General features: G+C 48.4%; 1 protein-coding gene across 3 annotated transcripts in view; it reads right to left on the minus strand.

The window, feature by feature from the left end:
- Positions 1-27,295, minus strand: part of LOC135907566 (telomere-associated protein RIF1-like) — a 307,714-nt gene that overhangs the window by 227,255 nt on the left and 53,164 nt on the right. For all 3 annotated transcript variants that reach the window (XR_010566054.1, XM_065439245.1, XM_065439243.1), the window contains exons 10-12: positions 20,558-20,624; positions 14,339-14,446; positions 9,323-9,430 (exon numbers count right to left, since the gene is read on the minus strand). Coding sequence is in view for 2 of the 3 variants with exons in the window: in XM_065439245.1 (XP_065295317.1) it covers positions 9,323-9,430; positions 14,339-14,446; positions 20,558-20,624 (283 nt within the window). In the remaining variant the exon portion in view is untranslated. The remainder of the gene's footprint in view (positions 1-9,322; positions 9,431-14,338; positions 14,447-20,557; positions 20,625-27,295) is intronic.

The raw sequence follows: 27,295 nt of genomic DNA on the forward strand, positions 1-27,295 counted from the left end.
GGAAAAGCTTGTGTGATCTGAGTACGAAAGAAGTTTCCTTGCTTCGTGAAATGTTATATTTTCTTTGACCTTTAGTGCAATGATTTCTTTTTCTTTCGTCAATTTAGGGCACGTCTTGGAGTAGGCTGGATGGCTTCCATCACAGTTCACACAATGTGGAGATGAGTCACAAGTGTCTGATGGATGATTATTCAAACTGCATTTTGCGCATGTCTGCCTTCCTCGGCATGTCTGGGATCCATGGCCATACCTCTGGCACTTAAAGCACCGTCGAGGATTTGGGATGTACGGCCTCACACATACATTGATGTAGTTTGCATCCAGTGTGCTAGGGAGCACAGTAGTACCAAAGGTTAGTACGATGTGCTTTGTTCGAAGTTGTTCATTATTCCTACAGATTAGGATTCTTTGTACCTTGATAACATTTTGATCCTGAAAACCTTCAAGCAGCTCTTCGTCACTAAGGTCTAAGAAGTCGTCTTCCGAGATTACTCCACGGCTCGTGTTCATGGTTGGATGTGTCAACATAATGACTGCTACATCGCCAATGCATTTCAAGTCATTCATTTTCTCATATTGAATTGTGTCCTTCAATCCAATGAGCAAGTCTCCATTGGTCATTTTTGTGGCTTTGTAGCCAGGTCCTATTGTGTTTGTGAGGCATTTCGCCACCAAAAAGGGGGAGAATTTATGCACACTCGTGGTGCCTTCACTTGTGGGGATGCGCGTTCTCGCGCGTCCCCTGATGTTTTTCCCGCATAGCGCGCCTCCTGTAGTGTGGCTTCGTTGCATGGCCTGCGTGATGTCCGCGGCGGTCAATGTGGTTGGGGTGCCGTGCGAGAGATGGCGCGAGTGCTGCGCTGCTAACGCCGCCGACAGGCGGGGCTACTTCGACGCCGGAAGACAAGGCGCTTTCTCTTGGGTTCGAGATCGTCAAGCGGTGCGGACGTGCCGTGCCGCGCGTGCGCCGACCCATGCTTCTGCGAGACCGTCTCGCGTGGCCGCCTTGGAATGCGCCACCGTTCACGTGACAGTACGCGCAAACGACCAGGCATTGGGATCCAGCATGGGACGAACGTATTCGCTCGCTATCAGGTCACGGTGAGTCGGACTTCTAGATTTGTCGCGCGCCCATCGGCATGTTTTGCGGATAGCAACTTGCCTAGCAGGCATTGATCTATGAGAGGTGCAATAAATGCCCTTGTGACTGTTTGCACTACTGTGCTGTCGTTCCTTTGTCCCAAGAGTACCGGAGGAGAACCCCACACACTGTGTATGACATGGTACATAGGGAGGTGTTCTTCATTGTCTTTCAAAAGGAATTGGAAGGTTGCATCAGTGCACCTTCTTTTTAGGGGGCGATCAAAGGAAAGCGATTTACTGGAAGCCATAATAGAGGGACCATGAGTTCACAGCAGCACCAACCGCACACCACCGAGCCCAACATGGGAACGGAGCAGATCCTACGAGTGATGTTGAATTCCAATGGCGGAGTCGGAGCAGCCGACGGACTCCGCGAGCGAGCACTCGACTCTGGCATAGAGCAACGCCTCCAAATCCGCGAGTGGAACACAACCTGCGCCGCCGGAGCAAGGCGGAAGCGGAACTTCTATTTCCGAGTTACCCAGAATGCCTTGCGTGTTGTCATTTCCTTCCGCTGTTTGCTCCCAGCACCGCCGCACTGGTCACTCGTCTCTTCAGCGCCGTTCACCTGTTGTTTTTTTAAAAGTGCGGAATGGATATCTCGCCAAGAATGCAGCAGCTTTTGCTTTGTCGCGAGTCGTGAGCGGTGGCACTTCCCAGCAGACAAACGTAGTAAAGGAAATACGTCACGCAGAGTTCCGGTCCACTCCTCCGATTTTGGCGGAGCATCTTTTTCTGCTCCACGGAATGGCTCCCGCTCTGAATTCCCTCTGACTCTCTTCATTGGAACACCCTACTCCCGCCCTCACTCTGTCATTGGAACAAACTTGCTCCAAAACGAGCAGAAAAACTTGCTCTGACTCCGCCATTGGAATTCAACATAAGACAAGGCCTCGCCAGTTATACGGTGCTACAATAATCCAATCTGGAGGACTCAAGATTGGCCACCCACACAAGGTTAATCCTCGCTACCGAGAAAGTAGGAAACGAATAGAAGAAGAGAGGAGAAGACAGGAAAGATTGAAAGAGAGAGAGAAAGACGCAGATTGGAGAGGTGGACAGGAAAAGGCAACTACCGATTTCTCCCAGGTACATGAGTACAGTACTAGCACTTGAACGCAAGACCCTTTCACCATCATCTTCCACATTAAGTCCAAGTTCAATAAAGCCCTACTGCACCCCCGCTCACAGGGTGCTGTGGGTGCAGGGTAAGCATGCAAGGATGAGCCAAGTAGGATGGTGGTTTAAGGTGCACAGACTTCCCACACAAGCATGGGGGTGGGGGTATGTAGGCAGGCACATGCCTTCCCTAGAACGGCCATGGCCGCGCAAACTGTCAGCATGGATCAGCACTTATAGCCCCACACCGTATCGTGGAGATAATCTACTGCGGGAGCAAAGCTTTGGGCAAGTCAGGATGGCTTGTGGCTTCCTGTGCACTAGTGCTGGACATCGTGTAATCTCGAGTTTTGACCAATGTGTTGAAGCGAGAGGCAGAGGAAGCGTCTTCCTGCCTCTGCTAATGAAGCCAGCGTTGCGACAGTGAGTGTTCCCGGTCATTGAGCGAGACCTGTTCATGTTTGCCTGTGCACACGTGACGCCAAGTTTGTTATCTTTAGTAAGCAAATGTTTACCAAAATTTATAAGGCAGATAGAACAATGAACCGTTGTGTAGTTATCTAATACTAATTTGCTTGGCTATAAATGCTTCGCATTTCCGGCAAAAGTGCCACTTCTTTACTGATAGAATCTGTAGCGACAGAGAAGAGACCGACACGCGCGCTGCCCTGATCTTTATGCCCTTACTCTTTTTTTTTTTTTTTGAGTGCTTGTTCACAAGCAGCCCTGCTCACCACCCACTTCAGCCTCGTCTTCCCTGGTTGTCTTCTGCAGTGCATGGCATTTCCTCAGTTACAATCAAATGCCTCCTGGGGCTGCGGTGTGGTCGTTTCCCTCCAGAGAATACAACCACTCAGTGACGCACCAGACCTTCTGGTCATTTGGGAAGGCAATATTGAAATATTTCTTGATGCCGTCCCTGCCTGGAAATGCCTCGACCATTCTGCCAAGTTTCCACTGCAGCACCGGTACGTTGTCCTTGACCATGATGAGAGGAGTGGAGGAGAAGCGAAAAATTGGAGGATGCTTAAAGGCCCTACAGCAAACCAGGCCCTACAGCAAACTATGGTTATACGCTGGAAGTTGTTACATGTCCTCTAGGGAGGGTTCTGCCACAAAAAAATTTTCAGATGGCTCGTAATTAGCCAAGATAGAAATATTTCAGTGGCGTGAACCCACGATATCAGGAGGCGACCTCCGCTGCACAGCGAGACTCTCTCCAACCGCCCCGTCTGGCCTCCGCAAGTGAAATTCCTTTTCTGTGTTCTCCCATACCGGACCTCGAGGACCTTGAGACCTAGTGAGGGGGCCCTTAAGCTTCGCCTTTAACAGTGGAATGCGATGGCATTCAAAGACCCCTGACAGCTAAACCATAACGTTTACTGGGAATCGCTGGTGGTGAATACTGTGCACGAAGGCATACTTTCTGGTAGAAATGCGGTCTCTTGCGTGGTTCGATCTCATATTGTTTTGCACTTTCAATATTTCAGTCTGAGAAGAGCTAACATAAAAGATATGTGCTGTCGTTTTTTTTTTTTCCATTACATTTTTAAGGGCTGCCTTTCTCAAGATTTCGAGGAATAAATTGTAAAGAAAGAAAGACAAGGTAAGAGCAACTTTGTTGGTAGAAGAGTGGTTGGGTATGCATGGTTCGGAATTTAGTTCGACATTATTTTTGCCGAAGAAACATCCAACGGTGGACGCCAGATGTGGGATGCCGACGCCGGATTTCCTTCGACAAGGGGCCCTTAATGCTCTCGCGTTAATATTCTTTCTTCTATAATTTACATAACCGGTGCAGAAGCTCGTCTCTGTGCTTCACCCACCTTCGCAAGGAATGCGGGATGGAGCTAGGCGAACAACCAGTAGTTCTTGCTGGTAGTCCTACTACACACTTGCTGGTTAAAGTGCGATAGAGTTAACGCCTCTGCATGCTCAGTGTCCTCACAGAGATGCATTAGAAGGCAGCAGTTGACGATCGGTTCTGCCTCAGCCAGCACTGTGAACAGCTCTTCGTAACTGAGGCTGCTTTGTTCAAGGCAGTGCTTCAGCGCATACTTAATTGCCCTGATGCCGCACTCCCAGAAAACGTCCCACAACGGAGCTCACTCAGTGATGAACTTACACCTCCTGCAGTGAGCACTTGGGTAGTCATGGATGGCCTCACTGAGAAACAATCTAGTTGTCTGAAACAGCTGCATCATTATCAGAATAAACTGTTGATGGAATGCCACGCCTGGATTTCAAATGACGAAATACAAGAATGAATGCTCACACTGTCATCTCTGTGGTTATTTCAAGGTGCACTGGTCGTGTCACCGCACAGGAGAAAATGGCAATATAAAGCTTTGCAGACTTGTGTAGAGAAGCAGTAAAGTGGGCCACAAACGTCTACTCCCACAACGTCAAACGGTGATGTTTCTCTCTATGGCAACATGGTAAGCACAAATGAAGCACCTTCTTAATGGTTCATCTTCCCTTTAGGACACAAGATTTTGACTGGACACCCAAAGTGTAACTTGAACTCCGGCATGTAGAAGACTAACATGTGCTGCAGATACCAAGAGCCGTGGCCCATCGAATTCCTGTAAGCAGCCTCCAACTCTATACAGCCCGCCCTGGTCCATATCTGGCTGCAGGGTCAGTACGCTGTAACCTGATGGCAACGGCTGGCCCGCCTGACATGCAGCGACCCTAGGTAAGAAGCCAGTTTTCTGAACTAACTTGAGCCAGCACGGACCCACGTGATTTATTTCCAGTAACGTCAGCAGCTCAGATAAGGATTGCTGGTTTCAGGAAGTAAGCATTACAAATAAACCTCAAAATCCAGGTGGTTACTTTGAGAAGTCTGGAGAACTAGCTGTGGTTGTCAAGGTTGAGCAGGGGTGACAGTGGATGTATGGCTTGTAATGAGACAGCGATTGGGCAGCCAGACACAAGTTCGCTGTTCAGGTCACGCACCGTGAACGCAGCACAAGGTTTCAAAGGCCAGGTGCTTTCTTGTTCGGTGAACCACAGAGGTCCAGTCCAACACTGTTTCCTGTGTTAGAACTGCTGCTGACACTCCACGCGTCAAAACCTCTGTCGGGTTGTCTGTGGTCATGCAGTGCCACCAAGTGTAGTCTTGGGTCAAAGTCTGAATCTCGCAAACACTTCCTGACGAGGTTAGCGTCACCAGATACCCAATCTAACACTATCGTTGATTCAGTCCAAAAGGAGGCAATGCATGATGAAACCTTGGGCATTTTCTCGATGTAGTGCCATAATCTCGCTGCTAAATGACACACAAGAAGCTCCAAACGCAATGGAGAAATTGTCTTCAGTGGTGCAAGGTGGGACTTGCTAATAAAGAGCCAGACGGTAAAGCTGTCGTCAGCTAGTAGTTAGCGTACAAACCCTGCGACTCCGTACGCACAAGGGCTGGCATCAGCAAACAAATGTAATGTACCTTCTCCTTATATTGCGATGCCAGTGAGAGGCAACGTGGAATGCGAAGGGTAGACAGGTAAGGCAGTTCTGATGCCTAGTTCTTCCACAGGTTTTCAATGTCAAGTGGTAGAGGCTCGTCCCAATCAATTCCCTGCCACAATAGCCATTGGAAGAGGAGCCGAGCTTTCACATGAAATGGAGCGACGAAGCCCAGTGGCTCGAAGAGCCTGGCGAAGGCTTGTAAAATGGTTCGCTTTATCGATGGTTGAGTTGAAATGCATGAGAGGATGATGCATGGTGAGGATGATGTCATCTAATGAGCGGTCCCAAAGCTGTGGGGTTCTCGCCCGTGCTCTTGGGACAAAGGAACGACAACACAGTAGTGCAAACAATCACAAGGGCATTTATTGCCCACTTCATAGATCAATGCCAGCTAGCCGAGTTGCTATCCCCAAAACATGCCGATGGGCACGCGACAAATCGCGGAAGTCGGACTCACCGCGACCAGATAGCGAGCGAATATGTTCGCCCCATGCTGGATCCCAACGCCTGGTCATTCGCGCGTACGGTCACGAGAACGAGCCTTCACAAGACGGTCTTGGTGCACGAGCAGCACGTCCGCGCTGCTTGCCGACCTCAAGCCAAAGAGGAAGCACTTTCTCCTTCTTGCGCCCAAGTAACCCCGCCGTTAGCTGGCGTTAGCAGCGCAACACTCGCGCCATCTCTTGTACAGCGCTTTAACCAGACCGACTGCCGCAGGCATCAGGCCACGCGGCGAAGCTCGATTACAGGAGACGGGAGCTATGCGGGAAGACAACATATCAGGGGACGCGTGAGAGTCACGCATCCCCACAAGGCACTCCAAGCACCTTGGACTCGGAGTTCTGCTCACTAGCATACTAACATTACCAAGCGAGAGGCCATCATTCAAAAACTGGGTGCACAGCAGGCAGGTGTTTGAGCACCATTTTCTCAGTTCCATTCCTGCACAGGTAATAATGGCATTTGCTTCCCGGTAAATCTTCAATGCTTCCTCTTTGGAAGACGCACCTATGACCAAGTCGTCCATGCAGAATGACTGTTGTAGGCAGGCTGCCATGTCCAGGTGCGTTGTCCTCCATGTTTCGAGGTGGCGCTGAGAGGTTGCTGACATCAAGAATGGGCTAGCAGTCACTTCAAAAGGGACCTGGCCATGCGCCATTCAATGAATGTTGGGACAGGATGCTGCCATGTCGGTAGTCGGTCAATCCACAGGAAACGGAGAGTGTCCCTGTGTTCTGATCGGATGCATGTCTGGTGGAAGGCCTTCCGAACGTCAGCAGTGAGAATGAACCTGCTACATCTAAACTGCAGGAGTTTGGGACCAAGCTTGAGGCCTTTATTGAGCATGACATTTAAAAACTGTTCATTGTATTCATGTGATGAGGCGTCGAACGTGACGCAGACTTTTGAAGTCGCGGCTTCGCATCTTACTCTGCAAGAAGAAGCAGGTAGTAGACAGTCTGTTCGTCAAGGGTTTCAGATGGCCCTACTCTCTCCGCATGGCCTTCCTTAAAGTACACGCTGATGGAGGCATCGTATTCCTGCAGAAGTGGTGGGTGATCTTCGAACCACTAAAGCTGACGCTTGAGCCTACATTCAGCTACAGTACGGTTCATACGTGACGTGAGACATGGCATCTTGACCATTAGCGGTCAAGACGCCATTAGCGGAAAACCATTGACCATTCCACCTTGACCATTAGCGGGAAAACGCGAACAAAAAAGCTCCATGTCGCCTATAAAGCGTACTGTTTCTTTTTGTTTGTTTTTAAATTCCTTACCGTGGACAGCGCAACTGTTTCACTTGAGGCAGACACCTCAACTATTTCAAAGTGCAAGCACGTGTAAATGACACCGTTGGCAAAGTGCAACCATGTGACATCTATGCAAGCACGGATGTTACATTTCTTCACGCACGTGGCTGGTACGACCACAGAAAGACCACGAAAGAAGAGGCATGCACCGAAAGAAGGGCATAAGAAGGCCCTCCATCCCTAGGTGACACTTGTCTAGGTGAAGCATTCACTCACCAAACCTGACACGTCGTCGCCTCTGTAATAGAGAAAGAAGAAAAGAATTCCCTTTCGATGTTTTTTTGTTTTCTTCCAGCGCCGTCTCGTGTTTTTTGAACTTATGCACTGCAGCATCTACTTTCTGTGCCTGCACATATCTACTTGCCCACATTGTAGTCAAAGGCATTCACTGAAGAGCAGCACACCCTATTGGCAGGTATATACCCAGTTACCCAAGCTGGCATTAAAGTGGTTTGTTGAAGACCAGCTCAAAACAAGTGGCACATACTGTGGGGAGGGAGCACATGCACCCAACTTCCTCTGCGTACTCCTGTCATTGTGGTCGCACCTTGCGGACACACCAAGAGTCTGTGTAGACATGGGAGGGGCACTACACCCTCTCCAGGTCCTGCCTCAGTCTCGTGACATGCTAATCATTCCCCCGACTCGCTGGAAGGCATCAAAGGGGTGAGGAGAACATTCCCCTCGCAAAAGTAGAAAGGTATAAAATAGCCTCACCGGGGAAGACCCTCATTCTCTCTGGCACCCAACCTCGAACTTGCCCGATAGCAATACCTGCAGGAACCCGTGAGTGACCTTGTTTGCCTGACTATTCCACGCCACAAGGCAAGCCTATTTATTACTTATTACAAAGTGGACTTCCCTCTGCAAGTGTTCTTTATAGCTTGTTGCAATAAACAATGTTAGAGTTGGCATTGCTGGTTGCCTTATTTATTCAAACTTGATGTAGCTGCGACTACACATGCTACAGGTTTGGAGTACCATGGAACGACTGTGTGTGGCTGGAACTGGAGCTTACCTTCAGCCCTAGCCGCACGAACAGCATGTACCCCATAATACCCAGTACTCCAGTCGGCATCAAAGAGTTCCTTTGAGCAGCGGACCTTCTTCGCATTCTAAATGCCACACACCATAGTCAACAGCAGATCCCTGTCGCATGCCAGCGCCAACTTCTTTGTGTCACGTTCAATAGCGTGGACAATGCCTAATTTTTCTTCTACGCTGAGCACCCAGCGTCTTTTTTTATCCGAGCTACAGCATGACGAGAGCCCTCGCTTGCACGACGGCACAACACTCTCTGGCACGGTGCCGAAATGATGTTGATGTGGCTTCGCGCACAAACGCACAGAGCACTTGGAGGCCGTTGTTCCAATCTCTGAGGCTTGTTGTTCTGCCAGGCCGCCCGATGGAGACGACGCAGCGCCATGTTTGTGCAACGAAAAATGGAAATGCTACGTTTTACCGATGCCTACGCAATAAGCTAGTACGGTTTATGCGGATACAAAACGCATTATGTTCAATAGCCATCGAGTCGGGGATTTGACATTACTACTTTTAAAGCGAAACTACTGTTTAAGCAGGTACGGTTTAACAAGGTTTTACTGTGTATACAAGCTAGTCCCCCAAAAAGTGTGTGAAGTAACCTAAGAATGCTAATGCATCAAAAGAGAGCTCCCATTATACAAGAACAAATATCGCATGCATACCATGCACTGACTGCATTGTGACATGCTCACAGACTCATGGCTGCCTCGCACTTTCCACTACAAGACTCACCGTAGTCCGGGCACTGTTGGATGAAGCCTATGGCTGCCCGACAAGTTGGTTCACAATTTTCCAGGTGGCGTCCCAGGAAGCCAGTGTCTAGGGGGCTTTCCAGGGAGGCTGCGTGCCAAAAAAGCAACAAAGCTTGCTGAGGTTGAGGCAGGAATATGTTAATGTCTGGCATGCATCGTGGAATGAGACACTGACGCATACACCTGCAAATGAAGGCCAAGAATTGTGAGTGCAGTGAAATTTCATTACTTTTAGCGTGTCAAACCACTCTGACTTTGAAAAGTTGTGAAGTGTTGACAATTGGTACCAATCTACGATCTGCATGTCAAGATGAAACCCAACGAAAGAAATACACGCACAAGAAACAAGCAGTACACAGGACAATGCTGGACCAACAACAGAACTTTATTGTTGACAAACCCACAAGGTCTCACAAGCGCATTCACCAGCACAAAGCAATACAAATAAAACTTGATATACAGTACAGTCCACTTTTAATGATAACACATATAACAATATATCGGTTATAACGATGGGTCGACATGAGAGTGTCATTTTATGCATTTGGTCTATGGGGAAAAAAAACATTTATAATGATAGGTTATTCCCCGCATATCGGATATAACAATCAAAATTTTGACGTCTGGACGGCGTTTTCCGTGCCAAATAATCATAGCATTTGCGTTGCTTAGTTCCCTGAAACGAACGATGTCGAGACGAGGCGATGTTTATTAACTCAGTAAGTTCGTATGTGCCGCCATTACTGCACAGCGCGTCCCGCCCCGCCCGCGCACCGGAGAATAGCTGAGTAGGTGCAGCGCGCCACAAGATGGCGCTAGCTGCTTCGTGAGAGTCGGCCACAGTCGCTCCGAAAGAGAGAGAAAGAAAACAAAGCAAAGCAAAGCGGTGGTGCCCGTCCCGCGTCCCTCTCTCTCGCGATAGCAGGCTGACGCCACCGAAGCAGCGTGCAACCAACTGTTCAACCCAGTTTGAAGATGGCCAACAAAGCGCAAAGCTGTGTCGCTTGACATGAAGATGGATATTTTGCAAGACTCTCGATGCGGCTTCAAGGTGAGCGCCCTTTTGAAGAAGTATGAGCTCGCCCAGTTAACGATATCAACCATATTGAAAACCGGGAGCACTGCGATTGTGAAGGCAAGAGCTATTAGTGGCCATGCCGATCAGCAGAAAAGGGTTAGAGACCCTTTGTACGCCGATGTTGAAGAGGCGCTTTACCAGTGGTTCATCACCAATTGCTTCAAAAAGGCGGGCTTTGTGCGTAAGGACGAACTTCCCCAACCCACTCAGACCAACAAGGTGGAAACCGCTAACATAACCGAGCTCTGGGAGCTCGTTCCTACTGGTGACACAGGTGGTGCGTCAAAGGAGGAGTTTTTGACTGCAGACAGTGCTGCCTCGTTCTGCGATGAGGTCACCGCCTAGGCGATCGCCGAAGATGTGCTGGCTCGACAGACGGCAAAGTTGTGCGACGGTGGTAACGGCAGCAGCGACAGTGACAATGAGATTGACAGTGGCTCCTTGACCCCGACCTCGATGTCCACGCAAAGCGCACTGTCGTGGATAGACTCCTCAATGGATTTTACGCATGCTAAAGGATTGCCGCCAGTGTTCGCGCAGCAGCTGCAATCCATGCACATCGCGGTTGTGAAGCTGAAGCTGCCGCAAAAGCAAGTGCAGACTTCTGACTATTCCGGCGCGTCTAACCCTTGACACGGTCATTGGTGCTAGAAATAAAGTTTGTTTTTCACAGCCTACTTTCTACATCTATTTTTTAGAGCAAATAGCGAATTCGAGTTCGGAGCTGCAAAGGTATGTTCCGTGTTTTTAATTTTTTTTTATTTTTTTATAACTGCAGTCCAGATATAACGATCATATTTTTCGTCTTTCTCGAGATTGTTGCAAGTGGACTGCACTGTATTCGTGCACTATAGCACGATGCACGAACGGTGTGAGTCGTGAAATATTGCCGCAGACAAGAGCGCAGCAAGCAAGGACCACGAAAGTGCCCACACTGGCCAACGCTCGCTTCCCCAATAACGGCAGAAAATGAAACTTCAAGGAGCGGGCTATGCTGGCGCCAGGCTGGCAGGGCTGGAGGCGCTGGTGCAAAGGCGTGTGCCCGCGCAGACATTGTCGAAAATGAGGGAGCTCGACGGGAGCGTAGTTGCGAGGAAGGGCGGGAGGGAAGCGGATTTGTTTTCCCGCCAGTTTGTTGGATTGCACTAATTACCTTTGCCACGTACTGCCACCGAAGCAGCGGAGTTGCCGTGGCCGGACTGGGCCTCCACTGCTGCTTCCCTCTGCATACTCACATGTTCTTCCTTAGTCTGCTGACAGATCGGCGCTGTGTTTACCTTCTTCGTCCTGCGTTCTTAACGAGAGTCATGTCTTATCAAGATGATAAAGTCGTTGCTGCTGATCATAATCATGTTGGTGTCCTCCCTTCTGCTGCGGAGGCGCTGCATTCAAAAAACAAAAAGATTCAGATACTGGGTGTCCCCTTCACGTCCTCGTATTCAGGGTCTGTCTTGTCGTACAGAATTGGATAAGGCGCCCTGTCTCCAACAACCTTTCCATTTGGAATTCTCGCTTTGGACGTGTCATTGTAAAAAAAACTAGCACGAAAAAGACCATCCAAGCCAACCAGAACACGCAAGAGCGCGAGTTGACACGAACAGACGATAGTGAGAAACAAGCAGTCAGGCGGGTCCGTACGATACCAGTTTCTGTAGGTGTAGGTGCCACTCTTATTGGTCTCCTCGGCTCGCGGCTTGCTTGCCGCCAATGCGAGCCACGAAAAATCGGCCCAGGACTGATCCCTCCCACAGCGCGCATTTTGCCGCTAGTATGGCTGGCTGGGGCATTACGGCACAACGCAGAAGCGGCAACCTTGCCATTTGAGAGAGGGTAAAATTTCTGCCATGGTTTTCTTCTTCTTCTTTGTTCTTTTTTTTTTTTCTGCATACGGCGTTGAGGGATTTCTCCTAAGCCTTTCCTCCATGGCAGGGTCAGAGCAATGCTGGTCGGAGGCACCGCTGCATGATTTGGCGCACAGCTGAGATCATTGTTGGAGCGCAGTATGTTCGAATCAACCATTGCAAATGCTTGCGTGTTCGAATTACCAGGTGTTTACACACATAACTTTGACAGGACCACCGCATCAGTTCGAATAAATCGGAAGTTCGAATTAAGTGTGCTCAAATTAACGATTCGACTGTATAACTAAATTCTCAATATAATGAATTATTTAACTTTTCATAACCTCTAGTCCATAAAACACCATGTATTTTGAACATCCATATAACGAAGTGTGTTTGTATGTGATTTCAATATAACAAAATTTAACTTCTGCTGCAAAGGAATGCCGAGACAATAAATGGAAACTTCCCTGAACGTAGATTGTCAAGTGATTGAATTGCAAGTGGCTGCTTGCAAACACACCTCTCGAATCACATGTGGCATGACAAGAGCGACCACCGTAGTGGATCCGCATCACATTCCGTATAAAGTCCAAGTATGAGAAGATCTTATCGCGCCCCGCACACTGTGTGCTTTAGGTGCGAGTGTAAGAGTGCGAGGGTGAGACAAGGAAGATGGTGGCTTCACGAGTGACGCGAGCTAAGGCAAAGAGGGGGAGAGGAGCGAGCCTGTGGTAACGGGATCAAGCGGGCGTGAGGTGACAGAGTGCAGGGTAAGTTGGCGCACACCTCGACCATGACTGTGCATGGCAATAAGCAGGACTGAGTGCATACACAGCTGTGCGCCCGGCTTTACAGGTAATGCGCTACATGCACAAAGAGTGGGCATGCTAAGACAGTGTGGCACCATGTAAGCTGTATTAACGTGCGTTTAGTATTGGAGGAGGCGTAATTGCAAGTTTCGATGAACCGTTGGGGCAGGAGGCAGACGAAGCATTCGCTCCCCGCTGCCGGTGCTTTTCCTGATAGCTTGGTCCCAGTGCAGGCAATGCTATCAGCCGTGGGGGTGAAGTGCACGCGAAAATGTGGCCAGCTTCGCCTAATTTATACCACCAAGATACTGTCAACAGGCGTGGCATGAAACCGTACCATTCGTTGCCAACTCCCAAATTTATCAAAATGAATTGTTTTTTCATTCAACTTCTTTTTTGTTCTTTTTTTATTGCCCAACATTCTGAAAATTCTGCAGCCTCTTTCTGTGCAAGAAAAATCGATCCGCAACTGTACTTATCTGCATAAAAGGCTGAATTTCAATACAACTAAATTTCAATACAATGAAGCAAACTACGGAGGTTTAACTGTACTATAACCACCACCAGTTACATCAGTCTACAGGAATCTAGTGTACTCCTTGCTTCTTGTGCATGCATTTCTTTCAGTGGATTTCATGTTATTTAATCGTGTACCAAGCCTCCCAGCACTTGGCCTTCTTGTAACCTACAATGAACATGCTGCTGCAAGCATGTTTTGAAAGTGCGCCGTAATGTGAATGTTACAGGCCTTTGATCAATTTCTATGCAGCTACCTCTGCTTCCTCTTCTTCCCACACACCCTTGCTGCCCCTCCCTTCCCGAGTTTCCACCTGTGCATTGTTTCCTGTTCTGGTAAAGAGGTTGACAACATCCTGCCAATTTCTGCTTAGTGCAGATCCCTGCTTTTCTCTGTCCGCTGTTACTGTTTAGCTTCCCGCAAAGTTGGTGCTAAGCTGCAATGTACCCTGCGCTGCGTGCCTGCCCTGATCAGTGTCCCAGGTTAAAGGCACAGTCACAACAGGCTGAGAGACCCCCAATTTCACTGGGCCAATTGCCGCCGGAGACATCGGTTGTTACACCACTACATCTACTGCAATAATTTGCACATGGTATGCCGGGAACTGTGTCTGGGGCATCTCTTCAGAAGAAAAATCAAAGGACAGCAAGCAGTCAACTACATCATCAAATGTCAATGTGCTTTGGGTCTGTGTGAGGCCTCAGCCCAAAAGTGGACATAATTAGCATGACAATGGATAAACACTCACGCAGAGGTATGGTGTCCATGGTGGTTGCCCAGTCAGCCTCTACAGGAAGCTGGAGCAGCCTTAGCAGCACGTACAGGCATTCCCGCCGAAGGTTGTCGTAGTCATGCTCTGTCAAAAAAGAAAGAGACAAAGAAAGAGCCAAGTAAATGTTTGTTACCACAAAGTTGTAAGAACTGGAATAAAATATGAGAAGCGGTGTTGCTCCTCACACATGATCGTTCTGATGGTCTCAAGCAAGTTGTCGGTGCCTAGTGCTTGAGCTCCAGCGCAGTTTGCTGTCAGTGTACGCAGTTGTACATGTATGGCCTGGTCTGCATGCCAAGCATGTTCTCGAACGTTGCAGCCTCCTAAACAAATTCAGCAATGATCTTAGGTGGGTTGCTTATCAACCCAGCGAAGAGCTTGTTTCACACCAAGCATCAGGAACAAACTTTTTGGACATGTCAGGGTTGGCGTGGCACAACATGGAAGTCATTTCCACCATGAAGATCATAATGTTCTCATCTGCTAGCTGCTAATGGGTTTCCAGGAGCTTTGGCCTTTTGTTTATGCACAATGCTCGTGAAGGTGTCTGGGAAAGTGCAACGAAATGGGTCCCATGTTAGGGTGGACTTCTGATTGTTGATTTAAATCCTGACGACGGCTTCCAATTAGACATAGACATGCCACAGATAGTCTTTGCAGTTCCAGTTCTTGACGTTGCAACCTGTCTGTATGTCTCCGGCCAACTTTAGGAATCTTCAAATGAAGCTTCACAGAAGCTCGGCAGGAGCTTGGGTTCCTGCAGCATGATCGCTGCAGGCGGAACTGAGGCTGTCGTGGCTGCTGACTTGTCCATGATCTTTCTGGTCTTCTTAGGTTGATGTCTGTACTCTGGCACCACTCCTTGTAGCGTGTGGCTAGCACGCTGGTGCATGGTGATGTTGACATTTTCTTCATGGCTTGGGCATTGCTTACAGCTTGTAGGGGGCGTCTCGTACACAACGAAGCACCTCCACCAGATGTCATGTCGTCGTGACCAAGAATCAAACAGTAGCATAACTATAATTGTGTCGGTCTCGCAAATAAATTTTGGTGGAAGTGGCGCCTTGTGTGTAGCTCTCGTGTGTGTCATTTACATGCTTTTCAGCTAAGAATACGGTAGAAGAAAACACATCATGCGTCAAGCTTTAACTTAAACAAGTACTGATAGAAAAATTGTCTTATTTGTTTAGTGCCGTCATTTATCTTATTTGTTAATTTTATTGTTAATGTTATTTGTTTACAGCTGTCAAACCAGGATAGCAGTTATCCCTATGCCTTCACTTTTCTATCACAATGGTTGCGGGGTGGGTTTTTCTCACGGACCAGTTTTGAGTGGCAGCAATTTGTGTGGTCGCCTATGGCGATGCAACGGGTGCAGCCAGCAGTGCTAGTGCGAGGCAGATCATCTCTCTGGGATAGTATCACGTACATATACGTTTTCCTTTTGTCCGCCGGCCCCTTTTTGTTTTGAGCTTTGCTCGGACTTGAGCTCGTCTACGGTGTCTTGTACTTACAGTGAGCACATACCCAGCTGTTGCCCCTTTTCCAAATGCTAAGTTGAAGAGCAGTGCCTAGTGCTCGTTTGTTGTCATACTATGCCGAGCCGCACTTATCGAAGGTCCAAGCCAATGGAGATTGCCCTAGCTCTTGCAATTAGGCTCATTCGTCATCGTGAGAGTACAGAGCATAGCTGCGGGGACACTTTTCCCTTAGCAGCATGTCGTGGGAAGCCATCCTTCCCGCAGCGACGTGCTACTGGCATCTTGTTTTGTGCTTTCTCTGTCGATACGGAAGCCTCTTCGCTACTCACACTATCCCAAGACTGGACGTTTGCAGTGTTGGGTGTAACCAGAGGCAAATAAACCTGTTTTCATTAACTTAGGACAACAATGTGCTCCTTGGTGTGCAGCACTCGACGCGCTTTACAGGCTAAGCATGTGCGCAGTGGCACGCTGCATTAGCAAAGGTGACGGCTGAAGTGCACCTGTGGCTGCAACCTGCAGTGGTCGACACTCCTGTGAGATACAACACCCCTATAACACCAAGTTCAGCTCGGCTTCGGACATGAAAGACAAGACTCATCATGTCAATGAAACTTGATGTGTAATTCTCATAGTACTAGACGCAAGTTACACTGCGACTGCGCTCCCAAAACGAGACCATTAAGCATTCTATGAGACAAAAAAGCTTCCCTGCCTTCTCCTGGTACTGGTCTCTAACAAAGACGACGACCATCTTAGACATTGTCCCAGCCCTCTTTGAGTCAATCTCACTACAGTACAATCTCGGTGATACGAATCTCATCATCATCATCATCATCAGCATCATCAGCCTGGTTACACCCACTGCAGGGCAAAGGCCTCTCCCATATTTCTCCAACAACCCCGGTCATGTACTAATTGTGACCATGTCGTCCCTGCAAACTTCTTAATCTCATCCACCCACCTAACTTTCTGCCGCCCCCTGCTACGCTTCCCTTCCCTTGGAATCCAGTCCGTAACCCTTAATGACCATTGGTTATCTTTCCTCCTCATTACATGTCCTGCCCATGTCCATTTCTTTTTCTTGATTTCAACTAAGATGTCACTAACTCGCGTTTGTTCCCTCACCCAATCTGCTCTTTTCTTATCCCTTAACGTTACACCCACCATTCTTTTTTTCCATAGCTCGTTGGGTCGTTCTCAATTTAAGTAGAACCCTTTTCGTAAGCCTCCAGGTTTCTGCCCCGTAGGTGAGTACTGATAAAACACAGCTATTATACACTTTTCTGCGCGCTGGTTGTAGCGGAAAGACCGGCGGAACAGGCACACAGGGCCATGAGAAATGTGGACAGGACAAATCGCGCAAGACCGGTTGGGTTGGCTTGTTCGCAGGGCGAAAGAACCAATAAGCAGCGGTGCAAGCCTCGGGCAACAACAAAGTAAAAAGAAAGAGGCGAAGGGGCCAACCCCAAAAACTAGAGAGAGAGAGAGAAAGCTTCGTTTGCCTCAGCAGCCTCCCTGCTGCCGCAGAATCCTAAACTGGCACTGGGGCAAGCTGTGCCGGTGGCGGCTCGACGGTTGAGGTACCGAAGTTCATATCACCGGGCGTGACGCGGAAAAGTGCAACATCCGAATTTTGGCCCATTGTACACGATGCATTTCAGCAGGGGAATTTTACGAATTCGTTTCACACCGAAATTCGTATCAGCCGGGTTCGTATCGCCGAGATTCTACTGTACTTCACCTTTGTCAGCCTCCTTTGCAGGCTGCCTCCGTCTTTAGGTAGAGGGAATGCAGAGATCAAGGTGTTTCTTCGCAGCTCATCTCCCTTGTTCATGTGGCGACGACCATTCACCAACCTCATTCTACAAGAACTGCCACCCCAGCAACAATATGGGAGACACACCTATAGTCGTATACAACTTTAGAAAAAAGTAGAGGCCCCACCCAGATGACCGAAGCGCGACAGCCGATTGCCTGCGCGACTAAAATAGTCCCGCTCGAAAAATCATGCTCCTGAAATGCGTAATTCTCGGTATAAATAAAGACTTTTGTATTTTGATGACTGGTTTAGTAGAGCTCTCATGTGCTACAGCACATGCTGGATAGTGACAGAAAAATGACCCCGTGCCTTCTAGAACACTGCCCGTCGTCTGCTCCTTAGCTTCATTGCAAGTGACAAAAGTAGAAAGAGCAGCGCTGCATGGCTTTTGTGCTTGTTTACATGTACACGGCGTATCTACTACTCGTTTTCCAAGCTTAAACTGAATCATTTGCTATTGAAAAAGTACTTATATAAAACAATGCATTTATCGCAACCATTACAAACCTGGGGCGAAAATACGGTCGAGGCAGGAAGGTACAAAAATGCTTCCTTCATCGTTTTAAATAGCATAAAATTTATATTTTTGGGGTTTTGTGCTTTCACAATTTCACAGCACCCATCCTACAGCTTGTGCGTGCAGTGAGCACTGGTAGACAGCAATCAATCGACGGTGCTACACAACGCTCGAACACCGTCGCTAGATGCTCAGCTATCTCACTGCTGACAATGATCGTTCACGCTAAGTTGACGGCGACACATCTTTGCATTGAAGGCTTCTTCTGCAAATATTTTCTGTTGAGACACTCATAGGTTTGTTTCATGCGCGTACACTTTTCTGATTTCTCCTGAAATGGTTTTGCTCCATCACTTCACCCCGTCCGACGAAAAACGCAGCGACACAGTACACAAACACACCCGCCGCTAACAGAAGGCACGAGTCTTTGGAAAACTTTTCTCAACGTAACGTCACTCGGGAGCGAAATAAAACGACATGGAACAAACATGCAGGATGTGTGTTCGTAGCGGTGCCGCGGAATCCTGTTTTCAGGCAAAGCGTAGGGCAGCACCAGCGATGCTCGCTGCAATGTTCCCTCTCCGGATCACAGATCAGAATAAACGTACATGGCACAAATGCGGCATCGTAAGCTCGCAGTAATATTTCCGGCATGATAGACAATCACAAACAGCTCCGGAATTCACTCCGATGAGGGGCTGAAGCACACAGCTGACGCAATCTCGCCCAGTTCGAAGCGCGGGCGGCCATCTCCTTCGTCGGCGGGCTCACCGGCCGTCCGGCTGGCGACGTTAGTCCAGAGTGCGCTCCCATTGGTGGGTGCTCATGTGCCTCCGAGAAGTAAACGCCCTCTTTTTTCTAAAGTTGTATTCGACTATGGCGTTCCAAAGCAAGTTTTTTTTTTTTTTTTTATGCAACCCGTGCTTCTCTTTCCCGGCGTCAAGTCACATGCCCAAGTACACGTCACCGGGATGTGCACTGACTTCACCGATGCTATACCCCTCGGGTGTTACTTGCCGCAGAAGATACTCAAAGGCTCGCTACGAGTTGGCTAGATGGGACCTTTGCTTACATGACTTCTTGTGCTTGGTGCACTGCTACCCAGTTAGCCTAGTGCGGTGGGTGTTTACTCTAATGGACTCGCAGTGAACCTTTGCCCTCAAACCCTGATCACTGCACTGGGAGTGTATCCTAGATTGGCATGTGTTCTGTATTCTACTAGGCATGTCTTGCCTACAGACAAGATACCAGAAATGTTTTTTCTTTAGGAGTTTTGGTATGGAGTACAAAGGTTCGGGCTAAATATCTTTGGCCAACACTGAATGAAAGGCAGAAGACATCACTTGCTGGTTTAGAGCAGGAACACTAGACGAGGAAGACGAAGTTTGGCACAAAACTAGCTTTCTCTTGAAAGCAAGGTCAGAGACAAATAGACACAATATATCCGACTGCAGTGGTGTCACATGTGATGTAAAGCAAACGAAATGTACACCTATGGTTCAGATATGACAAAAGCTGTCTGCACAAATTTCAAACAAAGCCTTCAGTGGCTTGGAATGCAGCCCACTTCTAGTTTTCTGCCTGGATCTTCCCCCCTATCGCTAAAAAATAACCTGCAAAATATTTTGTTTTTTTTTTGTAGGTTATACCTATTCTCGATGTCTATTGCACGTTTAGATAGAAAATCACAATTATCTTCAGGTATATTATATGTTCCATCATTAAAACTTAACAGGCGATTGTTGGCGGTCTGATACCGGAGCCTTCTCTTCAAGGTGTTGGCGAGTCGACGAACCGTGTCGTAGCATCCTTGGTGCACTGCAGAGCAGAAGAGCGTCATGCCCTTCCCCAACTATTGCTTGTAGTGTAAACCTCACACAAACCATCGCCACAATGTACATACAGCACTCTTAACACTGATGATCCTTGTTCGGTAGCAAGGTGGTGGCATGACAAACAAGAGATGACAGCAGTGGCAAAAAAGATCACAGCACAAGGGACATGTGGTTATCCCATGCTTGTAACACTCTGGGTGCATGCTACGAAAAAAAACAGTTGAATTTTATGTTTTTCTTTTAACATATATGCTCACTAGCACAAGCGTTTAGCATAGCATTCATGGATCAGGATCATGGCCACATGCGCTTCTTCATACACCAACTAGCCCCTGTCACAGCACTGCTAGTACTCAAAAAAATGCGAGAGAGCATATGTGCACATAGGGTACAAATTAAATACAGGGTCAGGCCCCCATCTTTCTTGCAGCAGACATTGTTACAGGGGAGCTTGAATGGTTCCCAGCACAGCAACTGGCACGGTAGACAAGACCTGTTCTATGGTGCGAATAAACAGTGCAGCTTTCAAAGAGAACTCACTGGTCTCAGGGACAGTGTTGGCCTCAGTCAGGAAACCAACCAGGGTCTTGAGCAGTGGTACACCCACCTGAACACAAGACACAACATAATGCGCAGATGCATAGCTGTTCTTGGCAAATGAGGTCACAGATGATGAGCAAACATTCAACATGACTTCCTGGCCTCCATTTGCATGCTAAAGTCAGTATGCTTATGTCATCTGACACCATCTTAGTGAGACTTTAGGAGCACACCAAGAACAACTGAGTAACCTTACTGTCACTGTTGACCATCTTTAAAAGGCAACTCCGGCAATTTTTGACCATGTCAAGGTAATGGAATATTTAGTTTCCCGAGACCCCCCCGTCACGTGTCTGATAGTAGAATTGTTCCTCAAATTTTGCAAATAATTTTAACTAAGCAACAAAAGCAGCCGAGCGAACCTCTGTGTGATGTCACAAGTGTCCCCAGTGGGGAAGGCAAGCAAGACATGCCTGTCTTGCCTGCTGGGCAAACGAAAACAGCGAAGAGCAGACACTCAGCTGATTCATGATCGCGCCAGACATTTGGGTGACAATGTCAGCTGCACCAGCTCTTTGGATCTGTCAAATATTCACAGTTATGATTCTGACGACTTCAATAGCCACGAATTGCCATTCGCACATGACCCGCCATCACGAGAGCCTGTGCCCATGCACTACGTATCGTGCTGCAACATGCAGACAACGGGTAGCCCTAACCACTGATTTTATACGAGCTGCTTGCTATTTTGGGTGTTTTACCCTTCCTCAGGAAAGCGCTTCGCATGTGGAACACAACTTTCTGCATTTGTATGCTGCAAGAACGCCGCTGACAGTCCACAAAGCACTGACCAGTGCATTTATTTGCATCGACAGGTACAGCGACTACTCATTGCTCACTTGAGGTATAATGCTAGCCACTCATTGGTGACATTAATTAATGTCAGAAGATATCAAAACAGGCATTTTTTGTGCATGTAAGCACTGTTGCATCACTCTGAATCGCGCTGATATGAGCAATCGCACAGCTTTGAAAACAGTGAGCGGGAGACGGTAGAAGGGGAGCGTTCTTATGCTGCCTGCTTATCACTCTTCATATTCTCTTCATGCGCACAATATGTTCCGTAAATACACACAGATGAAGACCTCACGCATATGATCATTCATATACAGAACACATAGTTTTCTTGCGGAAACTGTGATGCCAGTACTGACACCACTGGCAGTTGAACGAAGCACTGCTGTATCGAATGGGCCTGCGCTTGCTGGCCATTTGGAATACGAGGCAGGCAGTGCACCTCGGAAGCTAAATAATGAGTCTGCATGACAATACGTAAAAATACACCCAGGTTCGTAGTCACATTTAATTTATGGAAGTGCCCTTGAGTGCGGCTGGCACCTTCCCGTCAAAAACTGCAAATGTATGCCGATGTCAGTACCGCTCCGTGTTAATGCTTCTCACTTTTTGTGTGTGCACTGTACGAAATGAGGAATGGTTTTCTTCATCCCGATGGCTTACTTAGCTTGAAGTCAGTCGCTCAGGCACGCCAGCGGAAATGCACAATCTATGCAACTGTGACATGCAGTAGAACCCAGTTATATCGAACTCACAAAAGCACGCCTATCAGCTTGATATAGAGCATAATTCAATATAAGCCTGCTAAATAATTGGATGTCATAAAAGCACATACAATATATAAAATCACTTTATTGATGAAACTAGCTTAGTTTCACATGAAATAGTCCTGCATTTTCTCCTGCTTGAGCGATTTCGGTGCCTGCGACGCACACACTTCTCCACATTGTCTAAGGAGTCTGGGGCAGCAGAGGCCGCAACCGTCCGCACTGGCGCAGAAGCACCGGACTAGGGCAAGTGCACCAATCACATCGGAGGATGTGGGCAAAGGGCCGTCGTTGCTTTCCTCATTGTCCCCACTTTCACTTGTGCTCGGTACGATGTCAGCAATGTAGTCTTCGTTTTCGGGCTCTTCCGTGGTCGCGACACCATCATCTGCACTCGCAAACTCGTCCACCATTTGTTCGTCAACAGCTTCCAGAAATTCTGATAGCTCACTCCAAACTTTAGCAACACTGGCGAGGGCTTCGTTGCATTTATCAAAATTTACAGCCATCACCGACGACGTGGGAGCCAGCACGGCTGAAGCAATTTCGGATGAACCACTCGTACACGGCCGTGCGTACACGTCGGACGCCACGGGCACAGGGTCGAGAGTTTGGCCACTTTAGCCCTAATCTCCCCCTTATTCTTCAAGATCGCTCTGAGAGTGCTCCTTGGAATCTTGCACGCTGCGGGGACATCCTGACTTCTCATCGCGTTAGATCCAATTTATGATTTTGATCTTCACAACGAAAGGCGAATTCTGCCGCTTTATCACGGCAACACTGCGGGAGAAGGCCCACAAGGTGCACACACAATGAACCAGAAAAGCAGCAAGACAACATGGACTTTGACCATCTTGCACGACGAGGGCACAAGAGCTTCTGATTTGCTGTCTGAGCAAGCGCTGCGGGCGGGCCAGGGTCATTTTTTGCAGGGGGGTGTCAACGACTCGCCCGAGGCAGCGCGATCACAGTAGGAAGAGTGGTTGGATGCAGCCGCGCTGCCGGGTTTCCCCGCCACCACGAGGGAAAGCCAACTTCTGGGGGGGCACTTATCCGTCGCTTGACATTTGATATATAGGAGTCACTGCTAGTTTTGTTCGATGTAAGCGTAATTTTTGGTACATATACTCATAACTATACTGTGTCCAGAAATTGTTCTATGTATAGCATAATTCAATGTAAATGGGTTTGATATAGTCGGGTTCAAGTGCCACGAAAATTCCATTCTTATAACCGATAATCGTTACAACCGGGTTGCATGAAAAAAATTAAATCGGGGAATGGGAGAGCTGATGTAAGAAAACTATACAGGTAAGGAGACCGATTCCCCACCCCACCACCTTCCTCCGCCCGGCTGCTGCCTGTGTTCACTCGTTCAACTACCTCCTGGGTGCTCCAATCACGTGTAACAAGTCGCGGCTATCGGCGTTAAAGAATGGCACTGCTATAACAACTGCAAAGAGGTGTGACGAGTGGCAAGCAATATGCGAGCACCGCCGAGGCATCGTTTTGGTGGCAACAAAAAGGGCCTTTTAAAATTGTGAGAAGGCTGCTGCAGCAGCCTGTCACCTTGAGACATCCAGAAAAAAACGCTGAGGAGAGATTGCCACAAGCATCTCGCCACGTACTTCTCATTGGCTTGCACCAGAAAAGCCTATACCCATCAACCATGCATGCTTTACACGAAGCTTGCCAACATCCTTCTCCAAGGCATCCAAGTGCTTCACGTAGTGCAGAAGGTTCCTCGTGAAAACGAAGCCCCAGAGGGGCTGAGTCATCTGCCAGGCCCCCTGTGAAAACAACATTGAGGCAGCCTGTCCTACCACGTCATCGCTGCCGTCCTCGCCGTCGCTATCTGATACAAGCACATTCTCAACAATCGCCTTATCGGTTAGAAGCACTTCATTTCCAAATCTATAGCCGTCTGCTTTCTTTTCACGATGATCAGTGGGCGGATCAGCCATCTCCCGTTTCGGCAGCGAATCAAGCAAAGCTGAGAACCCGCATGGCCAGGAACGACTTCAATGCAACCAACAAAGATGAACGCGAGCAATTCAGGTGTTCGCAGAACTATGCTGAATGAGGCCAGTGAGCAACATGGGAGCAATCTGCTTGCGGTGCTGTTGGCATGGTCCATTTGTGTTTCGGAGGGTGAGGCAGCGTAGAGCTATGGGCGCAGCCCATTCGTGTCTGGAGGGGTAGAAGGGCGACGGGAGAGAGCCGCGTGGAGAAGGCTGGAAAATGAGCGTGTGGCGGCTGTCAGAGCAGCGGGCCATCGTGCAGCGGCTTGGATTACTCATTTTCTTATTTCGAGGGTTTCGCATTTCACTACCTTTCGGCATGGACACCCAGCACCTAGACTTCATCGTTATAACTGACAATCCAGCATCGGGGAATTGTAGTAAGCGATTTATTTCACCATGGAAAACATACAAAAGTTGACAGTGCAGCAGCTTCTAATTGTTATAACCGATATTGTTAAAACCGGTATAGTTGTAAGTGGGCTCAACTGTATGACGGCTTACTAGTCCAATTCTTTACCAGTGACTATGTATTTGCAATGTTCCAACAAGTGAACATAACCAAAGTTGCTAATAAACGCCTCGATTGTATAAATGCTCCGCAGTCTTGTGTAAAGTGCAAGTTGCAATGCGGCACTGAGCAAAGGTGAACGTGACTGCACTCTCACCATAGAGATAATAATCTGGTGTACAATCTGTGACTGTGCCACATCAACGCGGAGTTTGCCACGCATGAGCGGCGGCCAAACGTGCATCATGTTCCTGGTGAACAATCTCGTTGTACACGAAATGCGGAGGACCTATAATTGGCAAACAACATTAAACAATATCTATTGGGATCTAAGGTATTTATATCGTACGCGATCTGTGGCGATACTGCGTCGACAAGAAACAATAGAAGGCAATTATTATCTCGGCAACTACTGTGTGTATGCAAACTATAATTGGATATCTAAAATAAACACAAAACACTGAATGAGCTTATACTGTTTTATCAGATTTGATCAAGAAGTTATCTGAACAACCCATGTCGCCCCTTAAACAATGGATGTGAAATGTTAATCACCTTAGGAACTAATTGACCTATAGCAAGACTAATCACTTGTTCGAAATTAGCACAGAACTGTAAAGAAGACTGCATAAATTCATTAATACAGACAAACCCGACTATATCGAACCCATTTATACAGAATTATTCTATGTACCAGAACAATTTCTGGTCACGGTATAATTCCACTAAGTATACAGTCGACGACCAATTTTTCGGACGCTCAAGAGACCACGAAAACGTCCGAAAAATCAGGCAGTTCGAAAAAACAAATGTGCCCCCAAAAAACTCAATTTATCGCTTACTATTGAGTTAGAGGCTGGAAAAAGTGATTAATGGTCTTCTGAACCATGCTTCGCTTGCGTGCAAGCAGGTCTGCCTGAATTTCAGCAAGAGTCGTCGTGTCACCCTAATCCGACGAAAGAGTTGCGACCGCATGCATCAGCTCAGCTTGTGTGAGCTGCACTGCTGTAGGCGAGTCATCGTCGTCATTGCTCTCGGACTTTGTAAGCACTTGGCGAATGATTTCTTCATCCGTGAGCCCAGCGCACAGTTTCAACTCGCTGTCCACGCCCGTGAACACCGAAAACGAGGCGGTCAAGGGAATTTCGATGCCTGCAGTGCGAAGGTCGTCAATGAGGTGCTCACTGCCAGACAGCTGCGACGACACCATCCTCATCCAAGACAGCCGAGTTGCCATTCAACACAAATCCCCCGTGACGGAAGCAGTTCCACAGCGTTGTGGGTGCCACCGACTTCCACGCATCAGCGAGCATGCTAAGTGATCCAAGCAAATCGACAGAATAGGCTATTCCACTGTCGAGGCACAACACCACACGCGAAGGCAAGTGTGACCGATAGTTGCATGACCGATAGCAAGCGTGACCGATAGTGCCTCTTTGCTGCCATGTTGCACGCAAAAATAAAAGTTCCGGAAACAGCGTCTTGAAGCACTGAAGCAGATTCAATCAAATGTGAGCCACAGTAGCGACAGAACGTGGTTTCCGCGTCTCCGCAGCACGACCACGACTAGGCCTACTCGCTAAGCTCGTTAACGCACAGCAAACACAAACAGGCAGTCGAAGGAAGAAAGGAAAAAAAAGCAATGCGTTACGGCAGTGACACTGTTGCGGAAGCAGAAGCTGCTAGCATATAGCCTCAATCCAGCGTCTAAGTAGCTGAGGAACCGCCATGCAAGACCGGCACTGGTTTTGAGGCTACAGGAGGAAAATGTTAACAAACAAGATGGCGGCGACACAGCTCAAAATGCACGGCAGTTGGCCCGGCTAACGCTTGGAAAGTCCGTCAAATCGAACAGCCCCCCCCTAGAGTGTCCGAAATATTGAGCCACGTAATACATTGACTTTACGAGGTATGTCCTGGGGCCGGGAAAAAGTCCGAAAAATCAAGCATGTCCGAATTTTTGGAGTCCGCAAAATCAGTCGGCGACTGTATATAGCAAAAATTACGCTTACATCGAACAAAAATAGAAACGACTCCCAATATATGGAACGTCAAGCGGTGGAAAAGTGCCTGCAGAAGTTCGCTTTCCCTCGTGGTGGCGGGGAAACCCGACAGCATGGCCCCATCCAACCACTCCCTACTGTGACCAAGCTGCGCCGGGCGAGCCTTCGACACCCCCCTGCAAAAAATTATCCTGGCTCGCCCGCAGCGCTTGCTCAGACAGCCAATCAGAGGCTCTTGTGCCCTCGTCGTGCAAGATGGTGCAAGTGCAAGTCGTCTGGCTGCTTTCCTGGTTCATTGTGTTTGCTCTGTGTGGGCCTTTCCTTGCAGTGTTGCCGTGATGAAGTGGCAGAATTTGCCTTTTGCCATGAGAAGTCAGATGTCCCCACAGCTCTCAGTACTGAACAGGTCAAACTCGCAACCGCTTGTGACCCGGTGCCCGTGGCGCCCGACATGTACGCACGGCCGCGTACAAGTGGTTCACCTGAACTTGCTTCAGATGTGCCGGTTTCCGCGTGCCTGGCGATGAATGTAAATTCTGATCGAAGTGGTTGCCGGTGTAGCCGAAGTTTGGAGCAAGCTG

Source organism: Dermacentor albipictus, chromosome 1, assembly GCF_038994185.2.
Source record: "Dermacentor albipictus isolate Rhodes 1998 colony chromosome 1, USDA_Dalb.pri_finalv2, whole genome shotgun sequence".
Classification (NCBI taxonomy): Eukaryota; Metazoa; Arthropoda; class Arachnida; order Ixodida; family Ixodidae; genus Dermacentor; species Dermacentor albipictus.